General features: G+C 46.7%; 2 protein-coding genes across 2 annotated transcripts in view; one reads left to right on the top strand and one right to left on the bottom strand.

Moving 5' to 3' along the window:
- The window catches only part of SBSN (suprabasin), a 50,881-nt gene extending 49,951 nt beyond the window's left edge, over positions 1 to 930 (bottom strand). The window contains exon 1 of the mRNA XM_006899722.1: positions 136 to 930. Within this exon, the coding sequence (XP_006899784.1) occupies positions 136 to 930 (795 nt within the window). The remainder of the gene's footprint in view (positions 1 to 135) is intronic.
- Positions 931 to 10,919: 9,989 nt separating this feature from the next.
- The window catches only part of GAPDHS (glyceraldehyde-3-phosphate dehydrogenase, spermatogenic), a 12,546-nt gene continuing 3,912 nt past the window's right edge, over positions 10,920 to 19,553 (top strand). The window contains exons 1-4 of the mRNA XM_006899721.1: positions 10,920 to 10,986; positions 15,108 to 15,276; positions 16,371 to 16,467; positions 16,642 to 16,748. Of these exons, the coding sequence (XP_006899783.1) occupies positions 10,920 to 10,986; positions 15,108 to 15,276; positions 16,371 to 16,467; positions 16,642 to 16,748 (440 nt within the window). The remainder of the gene's footprint in view (positions 10,987 to 15,107; positions 15,277 to 16,370; positions 16,468 to 16,641; positions 16,749 to 19,553) is intronic.

Raw genomic sequence — 19,553 nt, 5'->3', positions numbered from 1 at the left:
TGCCTCACTCCCTGCCTGTCCTAAAGCATGATGGGCCCCCTGGCCAAGCCTCCCTGCCTCATTTCCAGCCTGCCCTAAGACATGGTGGGCCCCCTCGCCAAGCCTCCCTGCCTCATTCCCTGCCTGTCCTAAGACATGATGAGCCCCCTGACCAAACCTCCCAGCCTCACTCCCTGCCTGTCCTAAGGTATGGTGGGCCCCCTGGCCAAACCTCCCAGCCTCACTCCCTGCCTGTCCTAAGGCATGATGAGCCCCCTGACCAAACCTCCCAGCCTCACCCCCTGCCTGTCCTAAGGCATGGTGGGCCCCCTGGCCAAGCCTCCCAGCCTCACTCCCTGCCTGTCCTAAGGCATGGTGGGCCCCCTGGCCAAGCCTCTCAGCCTCACTCCCTGCCTGTCCTAAGACATGGTGGGCGCCCTGGCCAAGCCTCCCAGCCTCACTCCCTGCCTGTCCTAAGGCATGATGGGCCCCCTGGCCAAACCTCCCTGCTTCACTTCCCGCCTGGTTGATCCCATGATGGGCCCCGTGGGTCACTTCGGCTGCCTCCTTCCCAACCTGTCCAGCAGCGTTGTTGGCCCCATGGACAAACTTCTCTGCTTCTTTTCCTGCTTCTCCGACGCCACTGTTGACATCATGGGCTATCTTGTCCAAGCCGTTGTTGAGCCCATGGAGACCTTTGTCAATCTCCTTGCTGGCATGGGTGCCCATGTTACTAAGTCCATGAAAAACTTTTTCCATTTCCCTTCCAGCTTTAGTGATTCCTTGGTTGATGCCTTCTAGGGCTTTGTCCACCTCTCTCTCTGCATTGCTCAGGCCTCGGTTGATCCCATCAATGACCTTCTCAAGGGGGTCATTACTGGCTGCCCATCCAGGAAGGGCCCCCAATAGCAGTAGGAGGAAGCAGGATCTGACAAAAATGGTAAGATGCATGTTGGAAAGGTGAGAAGGCTTCAGAGAGGAGCCGGAACAGCACAGCTCCTATTTATCCTCTGGCTCTCTTCTCCACCCCTCATGACTCAATTACCTCTATGAGGCACTGACTTGGTCTCCAGTCAAGAAGGCATTTCCCAGGGAGATTTGGGATTGAGCAATGGAGAGGAGGAGGAGACAGTGAGTCATGAATGGAGAACCTTAGCATCTTTGCTCCGTGCCCAGCTCGAGTCCTCCACCCCAGAGCCTAGATGTCTGCCCTTCCTACCACCTCCTCTTTTCATTCCTCACCTACTAGCCAGGCCTCCTCTCTCTCTCAATTGCACCTTCAATCTCCGTCTGGTTCTAGAACCAAGACCTGGTTTGTTTTGGTTTTTTTTGGGGGGGTAGCTACAAAACAAGTTGAAAGGGCTTATTAAGGTAATGCAAAGGAGGTATGCTGGGTAAAAGATAGGTAGAGATAAGTCACATGGAAGAGTTAAAGAGAAAAAGAAAAAGGGGAGGAGAACACCCCTGGAAAGTCAGGGGTGGGCTCAAACCTTTTGGCAGGTAGCCGAAGCCTGGTTCTCTAATGCATGTCTTTTCAAGGAATCTAGACACCCAGTTTCCCACCGCTAAGCGTCTAGGGGGAGAAGGGTAGTAGGTTATTGTAGGGGAATTGAAGATCAGCCGATCTTTTCTCATTCATGTTCACACATCCCCTCCCACATGTATCACTGGCCATGCTTGTCATTTCTGTCTATCCCATAGACCCAGGCTCGCTCCTGCTTCACCGTCATTCCTTTGTCCTTACCATTCTCTCCACCTGGAATGCACAGCCCATATTTGGATATAACTGGCTCCTTCTCACTTTGGTTTTGGGCCAAAATAAACCTTCTCTGATGACCCACCCCTCCATTATACCCTGCAATATCACCCTTCTGTTTTCCTAGCACTGATCACCATGTGAAGGCACCCTGGTAGCATAGTGCATAGTGTACTTTAAAGGCTGAAAGCTCAAATCCACAAGCCACTCCAAAGGGGAAAGGTGGGCAGTCTCCTCTCATAAAGACTTAGCCTCCGATACCCCTGGAAGATCACAGGGATTTGGAACTCACTAGACAGCGGTGGATTACCCTCTGAAACTAACTTTGTATTTTATGTCCATCCCACCTACTGAATTGTAAACCTTCTGAGGAAGAGCCTTTTGTCTCTGTTGATCTCCAGCTCCTAGGGGTTCAGTAAAAATGTCTAGAATGAGCAAATTAAAAGAAAGGAAAAGAAGACAAGCCTGAGTTAGTCTCATGGGTTGCTGGAAGGAAGGCTGCCTGGTTCCCCGAAACAGCATAAGGTCCTTTAGGAGAGGGTTGCAGATTTTGGAGCAAGCATCTTCCTCTCATCATGGAATCCAGGGCTCCTGCCTCCCAGCCCTTGGGCAAGGGCAGGGGGCCGATTGCCATGAGCTGGAACAGGACGCAGTGTCTCCAGAAAAGCCGGTTGAGGCAGCCATGGGGAGGGGCTGAAGACCTAGGGCTGCAGTCACCTGCTCACCTCTTCCTTCCTGCCCTGCCCCTCTCTTTGGGACCAAGGATGTCTCAATCTGAAACCCCAAGTGTCGTCACACTGGCACAGTTTAGAAGGGAAAACAGCTGCACATCTGGCCCAGAAGATGATAGGAGTCATTGGAAGACAAGATTTGGTAGAGGTAGAGTAGTATCTACCTGGGACCAAGTTTGGAAAGAGGCTGAGGGCAGAAGAACAAGAGCCTGGGGGTGGGTGCAGTTGGGTCCAGAGGTGAAAGATATGTGGTTTTGGTGCCAAGGGGAGCGACTGAAAGAGGGAGTGGGGTGGGTTTGCTGGTGGGAAGACCAGGCAGAGAGGAATGCACAGGGTGTGAACAAGTGGGGGTGGCATAGCTATGTGTGTAGCTGCGCAGGTGTGGTGCAAATCTGCACATGTTTTCAGAGTTTGCAAACAAGAGCAACCAGGCCCACTTATAGGATACCACGGTTGCACCCCATATCCTGGCCACTTAGTTCTGTGCGAAATGAAACATCCCAGACCCAGAGACCCAGGAGCCTCTTCCTTCACCAGACCCTGGCTACAGAAGATGACTAATTATGTTGCCTCTATAAGCTTGAGCTCATCACCACTGGTTCCCAGTTTCAGGCACCAGGGACAAAGCCAGATCCCTAGGCAACCTCAGGTGTGGTCTTTCTGCCCTTGTCCAGTGCCTAAATGAGGGTGTTTCCCGTGCCAGGAGATTACTGGGTGGGGATGAGTGGGTGTGGGCTTGAAAATCCTAACCCGCCCTGAGACTGGAAGATGGGGGTTCTCCTTTTGAAATGGACTCCATCTTTTGTTTTGCATCCCTCTCTCTGCCTCTTCCTTCCACCTTGTGTCAGCCTCAACCCCTGTCTCTCAGCCTCCCCATTTCAATTCGCTAATCTTTGATCCTGGTAGCTTAGTGGTAAAGAGTTGCGCTGGCAAAGGTACATCGTTCAAATCCACCACCTGTTCCACAGGGGAAAGATGGGCAATCTCCTATATGATTAACTGCTTCTGAAAGCCAGCTGGAGGGTCAGTGATGGGTCAGTTCTGATTCAGTGGTACACAACAATAATCTTTGATTCAGTCTACACTGGTATCTTTCTTCAGAACTGAGACTGGCCTGAAGAAGTCCTTCCCTATACCATCTTGTCATGCAGTCTTGGAGAACGTGGTTGTGCTGATGTTGCTGATGTCTTAGAGTGAACTGAAGGCGTTTCAGTACTGAGCCATCACAGAACTTCCCCAAAGCACAGCAAAGAAGGATTAGGTTTAAGTACACATCGCGACTCTGCTGAGCAGAAGAACTTTTCGGCACGGGCTCAGGCCCTGGGCTACCACTCAGCAGTAGTGCATGATGACAACTAGCTGTTCCTTGTTGGTTTGATGATAAGGAGTTGTGCTTTGGGGTGGATCCACCAGCTGTTCCTTAGGGCAAAGATGGAGAAGTGTCCTCCAGTGTGACTTAGATCTTGCCCCCAAGGCCACCTGGATCAGAAACCTTTAAGAAGATCGATTGTAACTCTGTTTCTTCTCTCATTACTGTTGTTGTTATGTGTTATTACATCAGAACTGACTCAGCTGACCCTCTAGCAGGTTTTCAGAAGCCGAAAATGATTGGAGGAGATTTCCCACCTTTTCCCCACGGATCTGCTGGTGGATTCGAACAGCATGCCTTTGGACTGGCAGCAAAGCTCCTCACCATTAAGCCTCCAGAGCTCCCTTCTTTTATTATTTGTTTAGTCAAGTTTGCTATTTCTTCCTGAAACCTTGATGGTTTTTAAGAAAATTTTCACTTTCACCTACATTCTTCTATAATGGCGAATTTGTACAAGATCAGCTCTTTTTCATCTTGATTTTGTTTACCCTCCCTTGACTGTTTACGTTAAGAGTTTGTACCTTTCTTTTCTTTGTTTTGTAACTAATTCTCTGTCATTTGATCTTGGTTCTTTTCAACCTCCCCATCTGAACACCCAATGTCTTTTCAATCCCACCTCTCCCAAGTCATCCAGCAGGGAGAGCCTCACCCTTCTCATCTCAAAGCAGGTGCTTGGTAAACTAAGTTCTCATACAGATTTTGGGGAAGGAGAAGGTTATGGGAGAGGTTACATCATTCTGTCCCTCTTGCTTCTACCCGTTGCTCTGGGATGATGACTCCTTCCTGACCCGAACCCTCACGCCTCTACGTTTTGGTCAGAGCTGCGTGTCAACCAGCCCCACAGGCAAGGGTGCTTGGCTGAGTCACAGATGTGCAAAGCAAGGCACCACCCACTAGGCTGTAGGAGAGGGGAGCTAACTGTCCATGTGTTCTTCTCTAAATGCTTATGGAGGAGCCCTCGGTGGTTAAGTATCCAGCTGCTAGCCAAAAGGTCGGCAGTTCAATTCCAGCAGCTGCTCCAGGGGAGGAAGAGTTGGCTCTACGGCAGTGTGCTTCTGTAAAGATAACAGCCTTGGAAACCCTTTAGGGCAGTTCTCCATCTCAGTGTAGCTGGAAGTTGGAATCGACTCAATGGCACACTACAGCAGATATCTGAGAGCCTGCTTTGTGCTAGACACTGTTCTAGATGCTGAAGGCAAAATGTAGGAAAGAAAAGAATTTATGTCCTGTGAGGAACTTGGAACCCAATATGGGAAACACTAAGCACATAAACCGACGACTAGATCATGTCAAGTTGCAATGAAAAGGGCACCATGAGAGGCTATGCCTTGGGATTGCTTTAAGGCTGGTGAGCAGAAGAAACCTGGTGACATTTATTCAGTCACTCAAGTATTATTTTTTTTAGTCAGCACCTTTTTAAGTGCCAAGCACTCTTACAGTTACTGAGATACAAAAGTTATCAAGCTGACAAGAGCTTAAAGAGCTTACAGGGATAGTTGGCAAGCAGAGAAGTAATTAAGCAAGATGATTTTAGAGAGATACATATACCATGGGAAGTATAAAAATCGTAGACTAAAGACATGAGAATGAGAGAGGAAGAGGGAAGAGTGTGCTTACACTGAGGATGTTGTAATTAAGGCTATAAAACAAAATGTGTATTAATTGTTGGATGGAAAGCCTATTTGCGCTCACAATTTTTAAATAATAATGAATTTTTTTTAAACCTCTAGAGTTTGCTATTGTTTTTTTTGGTTGTGGGGGGCGTTTTATTACTCTATTAATAATTACTAGAAATGGACATTATGAATTCAGGAAAGTTGCAAGTTTTGATAAATTAAATGGAATGCACAAAGATCAATGTCCTAGGCGTTGTTGTTGTTATTGCTCAATTAGAATCAACTCATGGCTGACCCTCCAGAGGGTTTTCAGAGGCAACAAATCACATGGGAGAAGACTCCCATCTTTGTTCCGCAGAGCAGTTGGTGGATTAGAATCATGTACCATGGAGTCGGCAATACAATTCCTCACCATTAAGCCACAAGAGCTCTTTGTCCTTGGCTGAGCTGAAATGGACTGGGTTTGGCCACTGTGAATCAGAAAACCATCTCTCCTACTATGCCAGGAATGGCAAACTGAAGAGAAATTATGTCAAATTCATCATTAAAGAGAACGTTTCAAGACAATTCAGTCAATACCCATACACATAAAAGGAAGATCTGTTCATATGTCTATTATTCAAATTGACTTACCAACCACTAGAGCAAAGATGAAGAAATTTAACATGTCTATCAACTTCTGTAGGGAGCTCTGGCGGCCTAATGGTAGGATGTTGTACTGCAATCCAAAAGGCACACAGTTCAAATCCTCCAGCTGTTCCATGGGAGAAAGATGGGCAATCTCCTCCCAAGCAGTTTACTACCTCTGGAAAACCCACTGGTTCTAACTCAACAGCACACAACAACAAGAACATCAACTTCTGCAGTGTGAAACTGATAGAATATATAGTGAAGATGCATTATTAATAATTAATTAATAATCAGAATGTCAAAGTTGGAACAAAGAAGGACTGATAGTCAGAAAACATGACCTGAGTGATGGAAATAAGGTCAGAGATCACAAAATAGATTTTTGTACAAAGATTTATTCATTCGAAAAACCTTTTTTGAAAAATAACACAAATGGTGACTATACACATGGACTGCAAATGAAATACTCAAGAATCAAGGTGACTACATCTATTCAAAGAGATGGTGGAAAAGGTCAATATTATCAATCAAAACAAGACCAGGCTGACCATCAATTGCTCATATGATAGTTCAAATGAAGCCAAAGAAAATTAAGACAAGTCCAAGAAAGGGAAAATTGGTCTAAATAAAGCCCACCTGAATTTAGAGACCACCTAAAAAAAAAAGATTTGATTCACTGAACAGTAATGACTAGATGAATTGTGCAAGGACATCATCCATAAAGAAAGCAAAAGCTCATTTAAAAGACAGCATTTTTCTTTCTAAGAGAGAAAATATCAAAATGAATGTCAGAAGAAACTCAGAAACTTGCTCTTTAAAGTGGAGAAACTAAAGCAAAAGGGGGATAAATAATGAAATTAAAAAACTGAACAGAAACTTTCAAAGGCCAACTGAAGAAGACAAAGCAGCAAAGAACTACCATAAAATGCAAAAAGACCTGGAGTCAGAAAATCAAGAGAAGAACATGCGCAACATCAAGCTAGAGAACTGGGCGGGGAACAAGCCTTGAATTCCTGTACTGAAGGATTCTATGGTCAAAATAGTAAATGGCACAGGAAGCACCAAAAAATGATGACACAGATTCACTGTACCAAAAAGAGCTGGCCAACACTGAGCCATTTCAGGAGGTAGCATATAATCAAGAACCAACGGCATTGAAGGAAATGTCCAGCAGCACTGAAGACATTTGCAAAAAAAAAGTGAGGTGGGCTCCAGGGACTCATGGTATACCAACTGAGATGTTTCAAAACATATATAGCCCTGGACGTGCTCAGGTGAGTATGTCCATTCTGTATGCCAACAAGTTTGAAAGGGAAGGCTAGCTATTTGGCAAAGCTACTGTTCCCTGGAGTTAAGGATTCTGAAGCTTCATCTGACATATTTTGGGCATATTGCAAGGAGGGACTGGTCCTTGGAGAGGGACATCATGTTTGGCAGAGTGGAGGGGCGGCGAAGGAGAGGAAGACCTTTGACGAGATGGATCGATTCTGTGACTGGAGCGGTGGGAATAAGTGTGTTTGAGATAGCTAGGTTGGCACAGGATAGAACAGCATTTAGAGCTCTTGTACATAGAGTCGCTATGAGTTGCAAGCGACTCGATGGCACATAACAACAACAACAACTGGAAGAGATCAAATTTGAGCTCATGCCAAAAAAAAAAAAAGGTGATCTAACAGAATGTGGAATTGTCAAACAGTACCATTAACATAACACTCAAGTGAAATCGTTCTTACAATTATTCAAAAACAGTTCAAGTAGAACATTAACAGGGAACTGCAAGAAATTCAGGCTGGATTCAGAAGAGGCTGTGGAACAAGGGTTGTCATTGATGATGTCTGATGCATCATGGCTTAGAGCAGAGGATTCCACAAAGATGCTTACTTGTGCTGTATTGCCTACACAAAGGCATGTGGCTATGTAGATTAAAATAAATTATAACTAACAGTGAGAAGAATAGGAATCCCAGACACTTAACTGTGCTCATGAGGAAATTTTGCATGCACCAAGAAGTCATTTAAGAGATCAAGGGAACACTGACTGATGGTTTAAAACCAGGAAAAGTGTGTGTCAGCGTTGTCTCCTTTCATCATACATAATCAATCTCTATGCTGAGCAAATAACATTGAGAAGCTGGTTTAAATAAAGAAGAATGTAGTATCAAGACCAGAAGAAGACTCAACAACAACTGTGATATGCACATAGCACAACCTGGATTTCAGAGTGCAAAGAATACGTAAAGCACATATTGTATGTAGCTCAAAGACTCTAGTCTTCAGTGTGGATTACACCTTAAAATTAAAATCCACACAACTTGACCAATAAGCAACATAATAATTAGTGGGGAAAATATTGAAGTTGTTCAAGATTTCATTTTACTAGAATTCACAGTCAGCACCCATAGAAGCAGCAGTCAAGAAGACAGAGGACATATGACACAGGACAAATCTCTTTAAAGTGCTAAGGAATAAGGATGCCACTTTAAGGACTAAGGTGTGCTTGTCCCAAGTCAGGGTATTTTCAGTTGCCTCATATGCATGTGACAGTTGGATAATGAAGAAGAACTAACTGATGGATTTTGAAATGTGATGTCAGCAAGGAATATTACATTTACGATGAGCTGCCAAAAGAACGAAGAAGTCTGTCTTGGAAGAAACACAACCAGGGTGCTCCTTGGAAGCAATGATGCTGAAACTTCGTCTCATATCCTTTAAGCATATTGTCAGGCAGTGTTAGTCCTCAGGAAAAGTCCTTTTCCAGGCTTGGAAAAGTAAAGAGTCAATGATGGAGATGAAGGAGAGGAAGACCCTCAGTGAGATGCACTGACACAGTAGCTGAGATAAAAGCCTTAAACAGAGCAGAGATTGTAGGGAGGGTACAAGATTAGGCAGGGTCTTGTTCTGTTGTCATAGGGTAACTAGAAGTTGAGGTCAACTAGAAGATACCTAACAACAGTGTACTCTTGCACGTTGGAACAAAAGAGGGGTCCCCAGGCCAATTCAGGACAGGGATGTTAGAGAAGCCTCCTGGGGAAGACGAGACTGGGCAGCAGATAGTGCCAGAAAGGAAGGGATTTTAGATGGAAATTTCAAAAGGGTCTCTCTTAAAGGGGGGCATCAGGGCAGCATCAAGGAGCAGCAAAAGCAAGACTGGAGATGGTATTCTTCTGGGCCCACAAAAAAAAGCTGAAGCAAACACCCATGAAAGTCAAGGAATAGCATGGATCGGTGTGCTAAGGGGGTGGGAGGGGAGTGTGTTGTTTTGTTTTGTTTTGTTTTGTACCAAGATAAAAAGTTGTCTTCTATTCCAGGCACCAGTGGGTGGCCCTGGTATCCAGTATGTAACCTCACATTCTAGATGTGGGCGAGATGGGTGATGGCCCCTCTCAGTACTGTCATTAGTGGCTTACAGGGTTTCAGGCTGTACTAGCTGCCACTGTTAGAAGAGATGACACCAAAATGTCTATAGAAATGTTGTGTAGTGTTTCAGCAGAAATGTATTGGGTTTTGTAACAAAAATAATTAGTTATAAGGGAGCTTTGGTTGCTTAGTGGTAAGCAGTTGAGCTGCCAAGCTGAAGGCACATAGATGGAATCTACCAGCTGCTCCACAAGTTTGTTGCTTTGAGTTTTTTTGGTTTATTTTTTTTCCTTATTCTTTTTCTTTTTGTTTCTTATCAGATCCGAATGGCACAGGAGAAGATTGCCCCTCCTCCTCCAGCAAAGCATCTGGTGGATTCGAACCACGTGTCTTCAAGATTGCAGCACAGCTTCTTGCCACTAGGCCACCAGAGCTCCCTACCATGGGAGTTAAAATGGATAATATAAAATAAACATTTTTTTTGTAAGCCCAGTTTTCACTTGTCAGTATCCACACAAAAGTAAACCTCTATGGTAATTCACATCTTAAACCTTCTAACGGGACCTGGTCATAGATGTCATTGTCCAATTTCAATGAAACTTGGAATCATAAGGTTTCATTTGCATGAGCTGCAAGCATGCTCTGTTGTTTTCATTGCTGATTTTGGTCAAATTTTCTGGTATTTCAGCTACAATACTGGGGTAATTAGTATTTGTGAAGGGAGCTCTGGTGGCCTAGTTTGTGGGCAGCTGAGCTGCTATACCTCTTGGGCAGCTCAAAACCCAATGGAGAGTCAGCAACAAGTGGGTTCTACTTTGAGAGGCAATGAGTTGTTATATCGTGGTTTAAATGTTTAAATACTGGCACAGTAGTTAAAGGAAAAGAAAAATCAAAGACGAGCCCTATGTAGATACTGACTAATGCTTAACTCAGTGTAGAAAGGTTTTACAAGATAGTTCTGTTGTTAGTGTTGGTCTAGTTTAAGAAATACTGTAAGTCATGTGTTGTTTTTATGTAAATCAAATTGGAAGCAACTCATAGTAGAATCTCTAGTGAGTTTTCTAAGGCTGTAAATCACAAGGTAAGACTGTCCATCTTTCTCCCAAGAAGTCGCTGGTGGATTTGAACCACATGCCTTTGGGTTGGCAGCAGAGTTCCTTACCACTATGGCACCAGAGCTCCATACATCATTCACAACTATATTTATTACCTATCATACGATTAGGATCGATACTGAACGTGACTAAGGATTCTGTAAGCCTCCCACGAAGAGGTCTGGGGGGAGGGGAGACAAGGCCCCTGACGACACCCCACCCTACCCCCGACCCCAGTGCTCTCTGGGGCTGCTCGCTGTAGCGCCTGTGATATCACTGGGCACTGTGACATCACAGCAGGTCACCTCAGACCCACAGGAGCCGGGCATCTCAGTAACATCACGTCGTCGGATCCCAGGACAGCTAAGCTGTGCAACTTTGGGGGGCCATGTCTAAGCGCGACATTGTCCTTACGAACGTCACTGTTGTCCAGTTGCTGCGCCAGCCATGCCCAGGTGAGAGAAGCAGCGGAATGTCTCTGGGGAAAGGAAGAGCGTGGCCGGGGGCACCCCCGTGCCCCACACAGGATGATCGGTGGCGGCGGGAGGCCCAGGAGTGGCACCGGGACAAACCTGCGTGGGGTCTTCCACCCAGGAACCGTCTCCCCCCTCCTCCAGCGGGGCCTTTCTCGCCTACCTCTTCCTGTTGGCTAGCAACGTCATTTTGATGGCGGTAGTGGGAGAACTCTGGTGACTAGTGGTAAGGAGTTGTGCTGGCCACCTAAAGGCCGAAGTTCTCATCTAACAACCGCTCCTGCGGGAGCAGGACGGGCACTCTCCTTCCGTGCGATTTACTGCCTCCACTGGGTCAGCCGTGCTTGCATTCTGACTCCACCGCGCACACGTGGTGGGAGAACCGGGACCCTCCACTTAAGCGCTGGGTGGGCCTTGATTATTTGTGCGTTTGGGGAGGATGAGATGCAGAGGCCCAGGACCGAGGCTGGAACCAGTGGGTGTTGTGAAGAGCCGGGTGGCAAGGACGATTGTGAGAACTCATGAGGGCTGAGGCTTGTGGGGAGCTGGGCTCTTGTATAAAATTGGCGTGATATGCTGGGGGGCGCTGCTTGGGCTGTTGATAAGCTTTGTTCTCCAGACGCACAGCGCCGGCCACGTGCAACCTGCCTGCCTGGCCGAGCTAACCTTGGTGCGCTCATCACAGTTTCACAGCCCCCAGGTGAGGTCGGGTGTGTATTTCCCTGTCTTATACGGTAGATGGCGGAGGCAAGCGATGCCTCGCCGTTCACCAGGGACTCTCGGTGATACAATGCTCGAGTCCGGGAGTCCAGCGCTGGGACTCCCAGAAACTAGACAGCCCTGCTTTACCCACCCACGTGCGCGCGCACAACCAGCTGGCGGAACTAGGCCTTAGGAGGGAATTCCCCAGTTTCTGGCTGTAACTTCTCTTCCCAAAGGCAGGTGCCAGCCCGGAAGCCTGGCCCGCAGGGATAGGTGAGGCCCGAAGGGGACCAGGGCTTTGACCTTTGGTGAGGAGGCCCAGAAAGACTCCACCGCACAGGCCACCAGAATTCTTTGCACATCATTCTCATCTGCGACCTCTCTGCCCTCTCTCCCTGTAAATATATAGCGCATACCTCGCCGGATTCGGTGAGATGATCCTGTGTAAGAGCTCGGGGGTAGCACCTGGCCCGTGACAGCACCCAGGAAATGGGAGTGTCTTTCTCATTGGGAAATAGTGCCCTTGCTTCATGCCCAGGTGACACTTCCTCACCAAAGCTCCTCCCTGCCCTCCGTCCACAGCAACTGACCTTCAGCTCATGTACTACCACCAGGACCCCAACACACACACACACACACACACACCCCAAGAGAAGACTGGGGTTGTGAGGTAAAAGGAGAGGAGGATCATCCAGGTTCTCTCTGAAAAGTTGGTGAGTAGCCTGAGATCCCCACTCCTAACCCAGGTAAACAAATCTCCCTTTTTCATGATAGTGGGAACATAAATATCCTCAAAGTCACCAATAACCACAGGGTCAATGTCATCGATAAACAAAAACTAATATCTTTATAAAATCTCCATTCTCCCCACTGGAAATATTCATAGGTCAGCCTCTGGCCACAAGGTCTATGGCAGCAGGGAAACGTCCAACAGGAAGCTGACCCTATCCCCTGGTCAACCTTTACCTCCCACGAGACCAAGTCACTTCCTCAGAATTTTACTTCTGGTGCCAGAATCCTCTCTCCCTTTGCCCATGAAAACCCTCAGTATCAGACTGCTTCCCCTCACCTAGTGAAAACAGCCTCTTCTGGCATTGGGGTGGGGGTGGGACTGAGAAAAACTGGATGAAATATGTTTACGGCATTGAAGTCTATGGGGGAGAGAATAGTCTAAAAGTATTATATTTTAGGGCATTATTTTTATCGTAGGAGTATGCAATGAGGGTTGTAGAGTGGATTATATTTGGGGCTAGGGGGTGGGGTTTGGGGAGGGGGGGGGGGGGGATTGTGTACCAATGAGGGAGTTTTTCTTTTGCTTTTCAAGGAGAGGAGCAAATGGGGGGGGAGGGGGGAGGGGTTTGTGTGGGGAGAAGGGTGCAACAATGAATGAATGGAATCCCAAAATCTCTGTAGATGTTCACTGAAATGAAAACTAAACAACCTAAATTTAAAAAAAAAAACAACAACAGCCTCTTCGTCCTGAGGTCACACGAGTCATCAGAGCAGCTTCCAGGTAGAGGGTCAGATGTGACACCCAGGAACCAGACCATAGTGATTCATAAACTTTGCAAGACCACATTGCCTCAAGTGACTGAACTGGGGCTGGCATCCAGGCGCAATTTCCCGGCTTGGAACCCTCTGCAGCCCAGGTCCCCTCACCGTTTTTGCTCCATCAGTCTTCCTTCAATACCCCATCTCCCCTTCTCCTTGTAAGTCCTCACCTGTTGCTCAGGTAGCAGCATTATCTCCAAGCAAAGATGTTTTTAAGTGCTATGTGGGAATGTGTGTGGAAAGGCTATGGGTGAGTTTTTATTGATCCCTTATGATAAGATACTTCCTAAAACTCCTTAAGAGTAAGGATTGTTTGCTGTACTCGGCTCTCTACTGAATCAGATGTCCCTAGAAGAGGCTTCCCCAGGTGATATCATCAGGACAAGTTAGGAACCAATGGATGCCAACTGAAAGGTCAGTGGTTTGACTCCATCAGCTGCTCTGTGAGACAAAGATATGATAGTCTCTTCCTTGTCAGATGGCCCTATTCTGTCCTGCAGGGTCACTATGAACTGGAATCAATTTGACAAGAACAGGTTTGGTTTAGAGGTCTAGACTAGATCAGCAATTATCAGATAAGTTTGGGAAATGATCATGAAAATGTATTGTGGAATCAACACATTGAATTGCCATCGAACTGGAACCAACTCATGATTGACCCCCTAGTGGATCTGCAGAGGCTATAAATTGCACAGGAGGAGACTGGTTACCCATCCCCTCTCCCCCCCAAGAAGTAACTAGTGAATTCGAACAGCTTGCCTTTGGTTTGGCAGTGCAACTTCTTAACCATTAAGCCACCAGTACTCCCTGCTCTATCACAAGGACCGTGTATATCATTGTTATTAGGTGCTGTCAAGTTGATTTTTTTTTTAAATCATATTGACCTCGTATCACAGAGCAGAACTGCTCTTTGGGGTTTTCAAGATTATAATCTTTATGGGAGTAGATCACCAGCTCTTTCTTCCATGGACTCCACTGAGTAGGTTTGAACCACCTACCTTTGTGGCTACCTACTGAGGGCTTCACCATTGTGCCACCAGAGATCCTGTCATGTTTGTCACTTCATCTAATGTTCCCAGTACTGTTTGCATTTTACAGAGAAGAAAACTGGAGGTAAAGAAGGTATCATTCAGAGCAAGTGTTAGAAGTATATATTCACTGGATCAGAATCTCTAGAGGAGTGGGTTCTAGCACTGCTATTTTAGAACAAGCTTATCCCTCTCCTTTCCCATTCTTTGGGTCAGGTTGTTGCTGTGATGTCCCAGTTGACAATGACTCATAGTGACCCTGACGAATCTTGCCCTAACCTGTGCCATCCTCACAGTCTCTGATATGCTTGAGCCCACTGCCAGTCACTGGGTCAGCCCATCTGATTGATGGTCTTCTTCTCTTTCTCCAATCTTCCACTTTTCCCAGCATGATGTCTTTTTTTGAAGGACTGTCACCTTCTGACAACATGCCCAAAGTATTTGAGATGAAGTTTCACCATCCTTGCCTCTAAGGAGCACCCTCATTGCACTTCCTCTAAGATAGAGATGCTTGTTCTCTTGGCAGTTCATGGAATATTTAGTGCTTTTCTCTAACACCACAGTTCAAAGGCATCAATTCTTCTTCTATATTCTCTATTCATTGTCCAGTTTCAGATGCATCAGAAGCAACTGAAAAGTCCCTGTTTTGGATCACATACACCACTGACATTCTTGCTCTTTATCACTTTGGAGAAGACCCTGGCAGCAGAAAATGCTTTGATTACTCAGGGTCAAGAACTAGCACCAAGTTCTGGGTGGCAGTTAGATTGCTTTCCCTCTCAGTTCATTTTTCTTGACTCCTCTTTCTCTCTGCATCCACAGTGACCAGGCCACCACCCCCACCTGAGCCAGAGCCCCAGCCTGAGCCCGAGCCAAAGCCAGAGCCAATAGCACAGCCTATAGAAGATGATCCACCACCACCTCAGAAGGTTCCGTCTCCAGAACCACCCCCTAAGAAGCCAGCCCCAGAGTTGACAGTGGGCATCAATGGGTAAGTCTCTGCCAGGCTCCTGAGCTGTTCTGGAACAGCCTCAGGGTCTCTCCCTTCATCTGGCTAAACACTAAGGGCCTCTCCAAGTTTCTCCCCATGAGAGACTTCATTCTACTGGCCCAGGGACATAACAAGGAATATGGCACATAGGGCCTCTAAAAGCACATAGCAAGAGGGGAAAACAATAATAAAATAAACCAGATAGTTCAGTGGTATGTGCTGAATAGATAGGAACTCAAGGATACAATAAGACTGTTGTGTGCTATCGAATCAAAATCCTGTTACAGTTGACCCTCTGGGGGGGTTTCAAAGGCAGTAAATCTCACAGGAGGAAACTTGGGATGGTTGGACTTGCCTCAGAGAAATCACACTGCAAGATCTGAATGGAACGGGCAGCCAACTGTATACAGCTTGCTAGGGAGTCTTGTGGGCAGAGGGATGAGAAACTGCTCTACAGCGGAAGGGGCAAGCTAGGTATGTCCAAGAAGTCAGAAGGCCAGTTATGGATAGTGAAGAACATGGAGGGAGGGAGAGAGCCTAGCAGTTGGGTAGGTCATGGGAGGGAGCTTGAACCTTAGTATAGTGATAGCGAGACATGGGGGTTTCAAGCCAAGAGACAATCTGACTTGCTCTCTCAAAAGACTGATCCAGCTACAAGAAGCTCTGGTGGCATAGTCCACAGGAAGTTGCACTGCTGGCCCTAAGGCCCCACCTCTCTGGTGAGTTGAAACCACCAGCAGCTCCACAGGAGAAAGATGTCCACTCCTGTGAAATTTACAGCCTCAGAAACCCACCAGAGGATCAGCTATGAGATGGTTCGGACTTGACAGCAGTGCTAGCAATAAGTTGGAAAACAGGAAGCAGAGAATGGATAGGCCGAGCAGCAGAAAAAAACAGTTGTGAGGATGAGATGGTCATCTGGACAAGAGATGAAGGCAACTCACAGGAGTAGTGGCCTCCTTCCTCAAGATGGAGCACCCCAACCCACTCTTCTTGAGCAGGCCCCCTGCTCCACACTCTCCTGCTCCATCTCCTCCTCTGACTGCTGGACAAGGATTCTGACAACAGTCCTCACAATTCTTGTCCACGGACAGGTTTGGACGTATTGGTCGCCTGGTGCTGCGAGCCTGCATGGAGAAGGGTGTTAAGGTGGTGGCGGTGAATGATCCATTCATTGACCCAGAATATATGGTGAGGAGCAACAAAAAGGGTATGAACAGGAGGGGTGGGGCCAGGGTAGAGAGGTGGCTCAGGTAAGAGCTATGGAAGGAGGTTCCTGACTGCAGTGGGGTGGGGGCGAGGCCCCTACCTTCACCTCCATGGGAAGTCTCTCTGCTTTGCTAGGAGCCACTCTCTTTCCTGCAGGTGTACATGTTTAAATATGACTCCACTCACGGCAGATATAAGGGGCGAGTGGAATGCAAGAATGGACAGCTAGTCGTGGATAACCAAGAGATCAGTGTCTTCCAGTGGTAAGGGTAGCATTTCTCTGAGATGCACCTGTAACGTGTTTAAGATGGGATGTGGAGATGACCAAAATGGGACTGTGACCTCTCAAATGAGGGTCATACTTCCCAAATTATGTGTGTGCATGCCTATGGATATTGGCCTAAAGGAGGGTCTCAGAAATGTTCCTAACCCCTAACAGTGTTAAGATGGACTAACCTAGATACTCCACTAGATAGATACTCTACTCATGAATACTTTAAAAACACATTTGCATGTTTCAAGAAAAATGGCATTCCCTCATCTAGCTTTTTTATTTTTCATCTTTTTCCACATGGCAGCCACAGAAATCATGTTAACTAATGGTTGAACCAGGTTACTTCATCTAAATGCACTTATAACTTCTCTATGACTTCCTGTCACCCTACAAATAAGATTTCAGCTCCTGATGGGGTCCCCGAGGACTGTGCACACCACTCTGAAGCCTCAGCCACACTTACCTCTTGGGATCCTGGCATAGCACTTCCCACACTTCCCACAGTGCGTGCTGCTGGTGATGGTGGTGGCTGTGGCAGCAGCTGAACCCATCCACAAGAGGAGTGAACCCCATTAGCCCAAAGCTGGTCCCCATGAAGTGGTCAGATGTCTGTCCACCTCCAGTATTTTTACCAATTCTGATTCCATCCATCCCTCCCACATGCTTTACTTCTCTTCGGGATTTGACAATCCATTCCACTGTAACAACTACACAGAACTCACAGGCCATACTTAGAGTTGAGTGGTTTATTAAGGAAACCACACGGTACAACTCAGGATCAGGAAGCATGTAGGCAAACCCTCCCTTCTTCCGTACAGAGCAGCTCTCTCAGGACCTCCTCTTGGCCCTGCCACCTGTCACCACCAGCTGTGCCACTGAGACACTCCGGAGCCTTGCTCAGCAGCGTTCAACATTACAGCCCTTAACCAGTGTTATAGCTTTTTTTTAACCAGTGTTATAGCTTTTTTTCCCCCTTATGTTCCTTACCTTCCCATCTTTTTCTGTCTTTGCCCCTCTTTCTTTCTTCCACATCTTCCTGCTACTACTTCTCTTGTTTCTGCCTGGAAGACCCTTTGTTGGGCTGGCTGCTTTTATCTACAAATGGCTAGATGTTAAGGCAATCCCCTCTTGGTAGACTACAGCTCACCTAATGGGCATCATCTATTGTGAAAGCTCTGAAAGATACATAAGCACTCACAGGGAAGGCTGCAGCTCAGAACCAGACAAAAATTATCAAGCTGTCTACAGCTTACCTAGAAAATGTCAGTCAGCCTGGTCAAAGTGTAGCAAACCCTCTAGGGTAGAACACAAGGGCCAAGGGGGGTTGAGAGGGAGATCTCTCAGGTGGTTTTTCCAGAAAGCCAAGGCAAAATGGCACATAAAGGAACTCATTTCTGCAGACTGGAGCATGTTGGCTTACTACCCATTTCACATAGCTCATACTGGTATGAAACATTCATCCCTCATTTAAGGCAGTCAAGATCTGGATGTCAAAAGCATTAACTCGAAGGGAGCTCTGGTGGCCTAGTGGCAAGAAGTTATACTGCAGTCCTAAAGGTAGTTCAAATCCACCAGATGCTCCACTGAAGAAGGAGGGACAATCTCTTCCTGTGCCAGTCGGATCTGATTTGACAGTACACAACAAGGAAAAAAAAAAGCATTAACTCTAGAAGTTTAATATGCTTCAAATACAACCATTTTTGAGATATCAGGAAAATTTAGTCTATAAAACTAGTAGTAGAGTTTGATGGTGTAGTCTGTAGGGAGTTATACTGCTAACCCAAAGGCTTCTCTGATGGTTTGAATCCACCAACCATTCTTCTGGAGAAACATGGGCAATCTGCTACATGCAAACCTGCTGTCGGGATAGCCAGGTAAGAGCACATAACAACATGGTCAGCTATTAGCCACTGTTAACTCTGTGGCTGCCTGAATGTCTACACCCCAACATGATGCAGAACTCCTCTCTAGCCCTCAAAAAGATCTAGGGTTTCTGAGGATCTTCTTACGGCACCGCCCACTCTCCCTCTCTCTTGACTGTGGGTTGAGAGGTTAGTGAAGAAGGGCCTGGGGACTTGTCACAAGCCATGTGTCCAGTGGTGGGCCAGGGAACAGGCAGGAGAGAACTGCAGAGAATGTCAGTAAGAATGGAAGCAGCTGCTTGAGCTGAGTTTGCAATGACACCAAGAGTTCAGCAGAGTAGTCACGTACCATCCACTCCCACCTCAGCCTGGGCATTAACTCTCCTGCCACCTGGGGCATTCTTCCAAATCTCCAGTCCCCACACAGCTGCCCCCTTCATAGCTACTCCAAATCCAAGTGTTGCCTTCTCTCCTGATCCTACCCTGTCACCATACTGTCCTGTCCCACTCAGTCACCGCACTGTTGTCCTAGCCCACCCTTTTACTGTTATCATCTCTCACTGTCACTCTTGTCTGTCACTACTGTTATTGTAGCCCAACCCTGTCCTCTATCACTGTCTTACCTCACCCTGTTACTGCACTGTTGTCCTATCCCATCTTGTCACTGCACTGTGGTCTTATCCTACCCTGTCACTGGACTGTTGTCTGTCACTGGACCATTGTCTTATCTCACCCTGGCACTGGACTGTTGTCTGTCACTGGAGCATTGTCCTATCTCACCCTGGCACTAGACTGTTGTCTGTCACTGGACTATTGTCCTACTTCACCCTGGCACTGGACTGTTGTGTTTCTCCAGACATTTAGTACAAGTGCCTGTTTGTGTTTGTACTTTATCTTCTTCTTTTTTTTATTTTTTATTATTATTATTTATT

This window comes from Elephantulus edwardii, unplaced genomic scaffold, assembly GCF_000299155.1.
Source record: "Elephantulus edwardii isolate Elephantulus edwardi_28Jun2011 unplaced genomic scaffold, EleEdw1.0 scaffold00266, whole genome shotgun sequence".
NCBI lineage: Eukaryota > Metazoa > Chordata > Mammalia > Macroscelidea > Macroscelididae > Elephantulus > Elephantulus edwardii.
The sequence above is the reverse complement of the archived record's forward strand: the minus strand, read 5'-3'. Positions and strand labels throughout refer to the sequence as shown.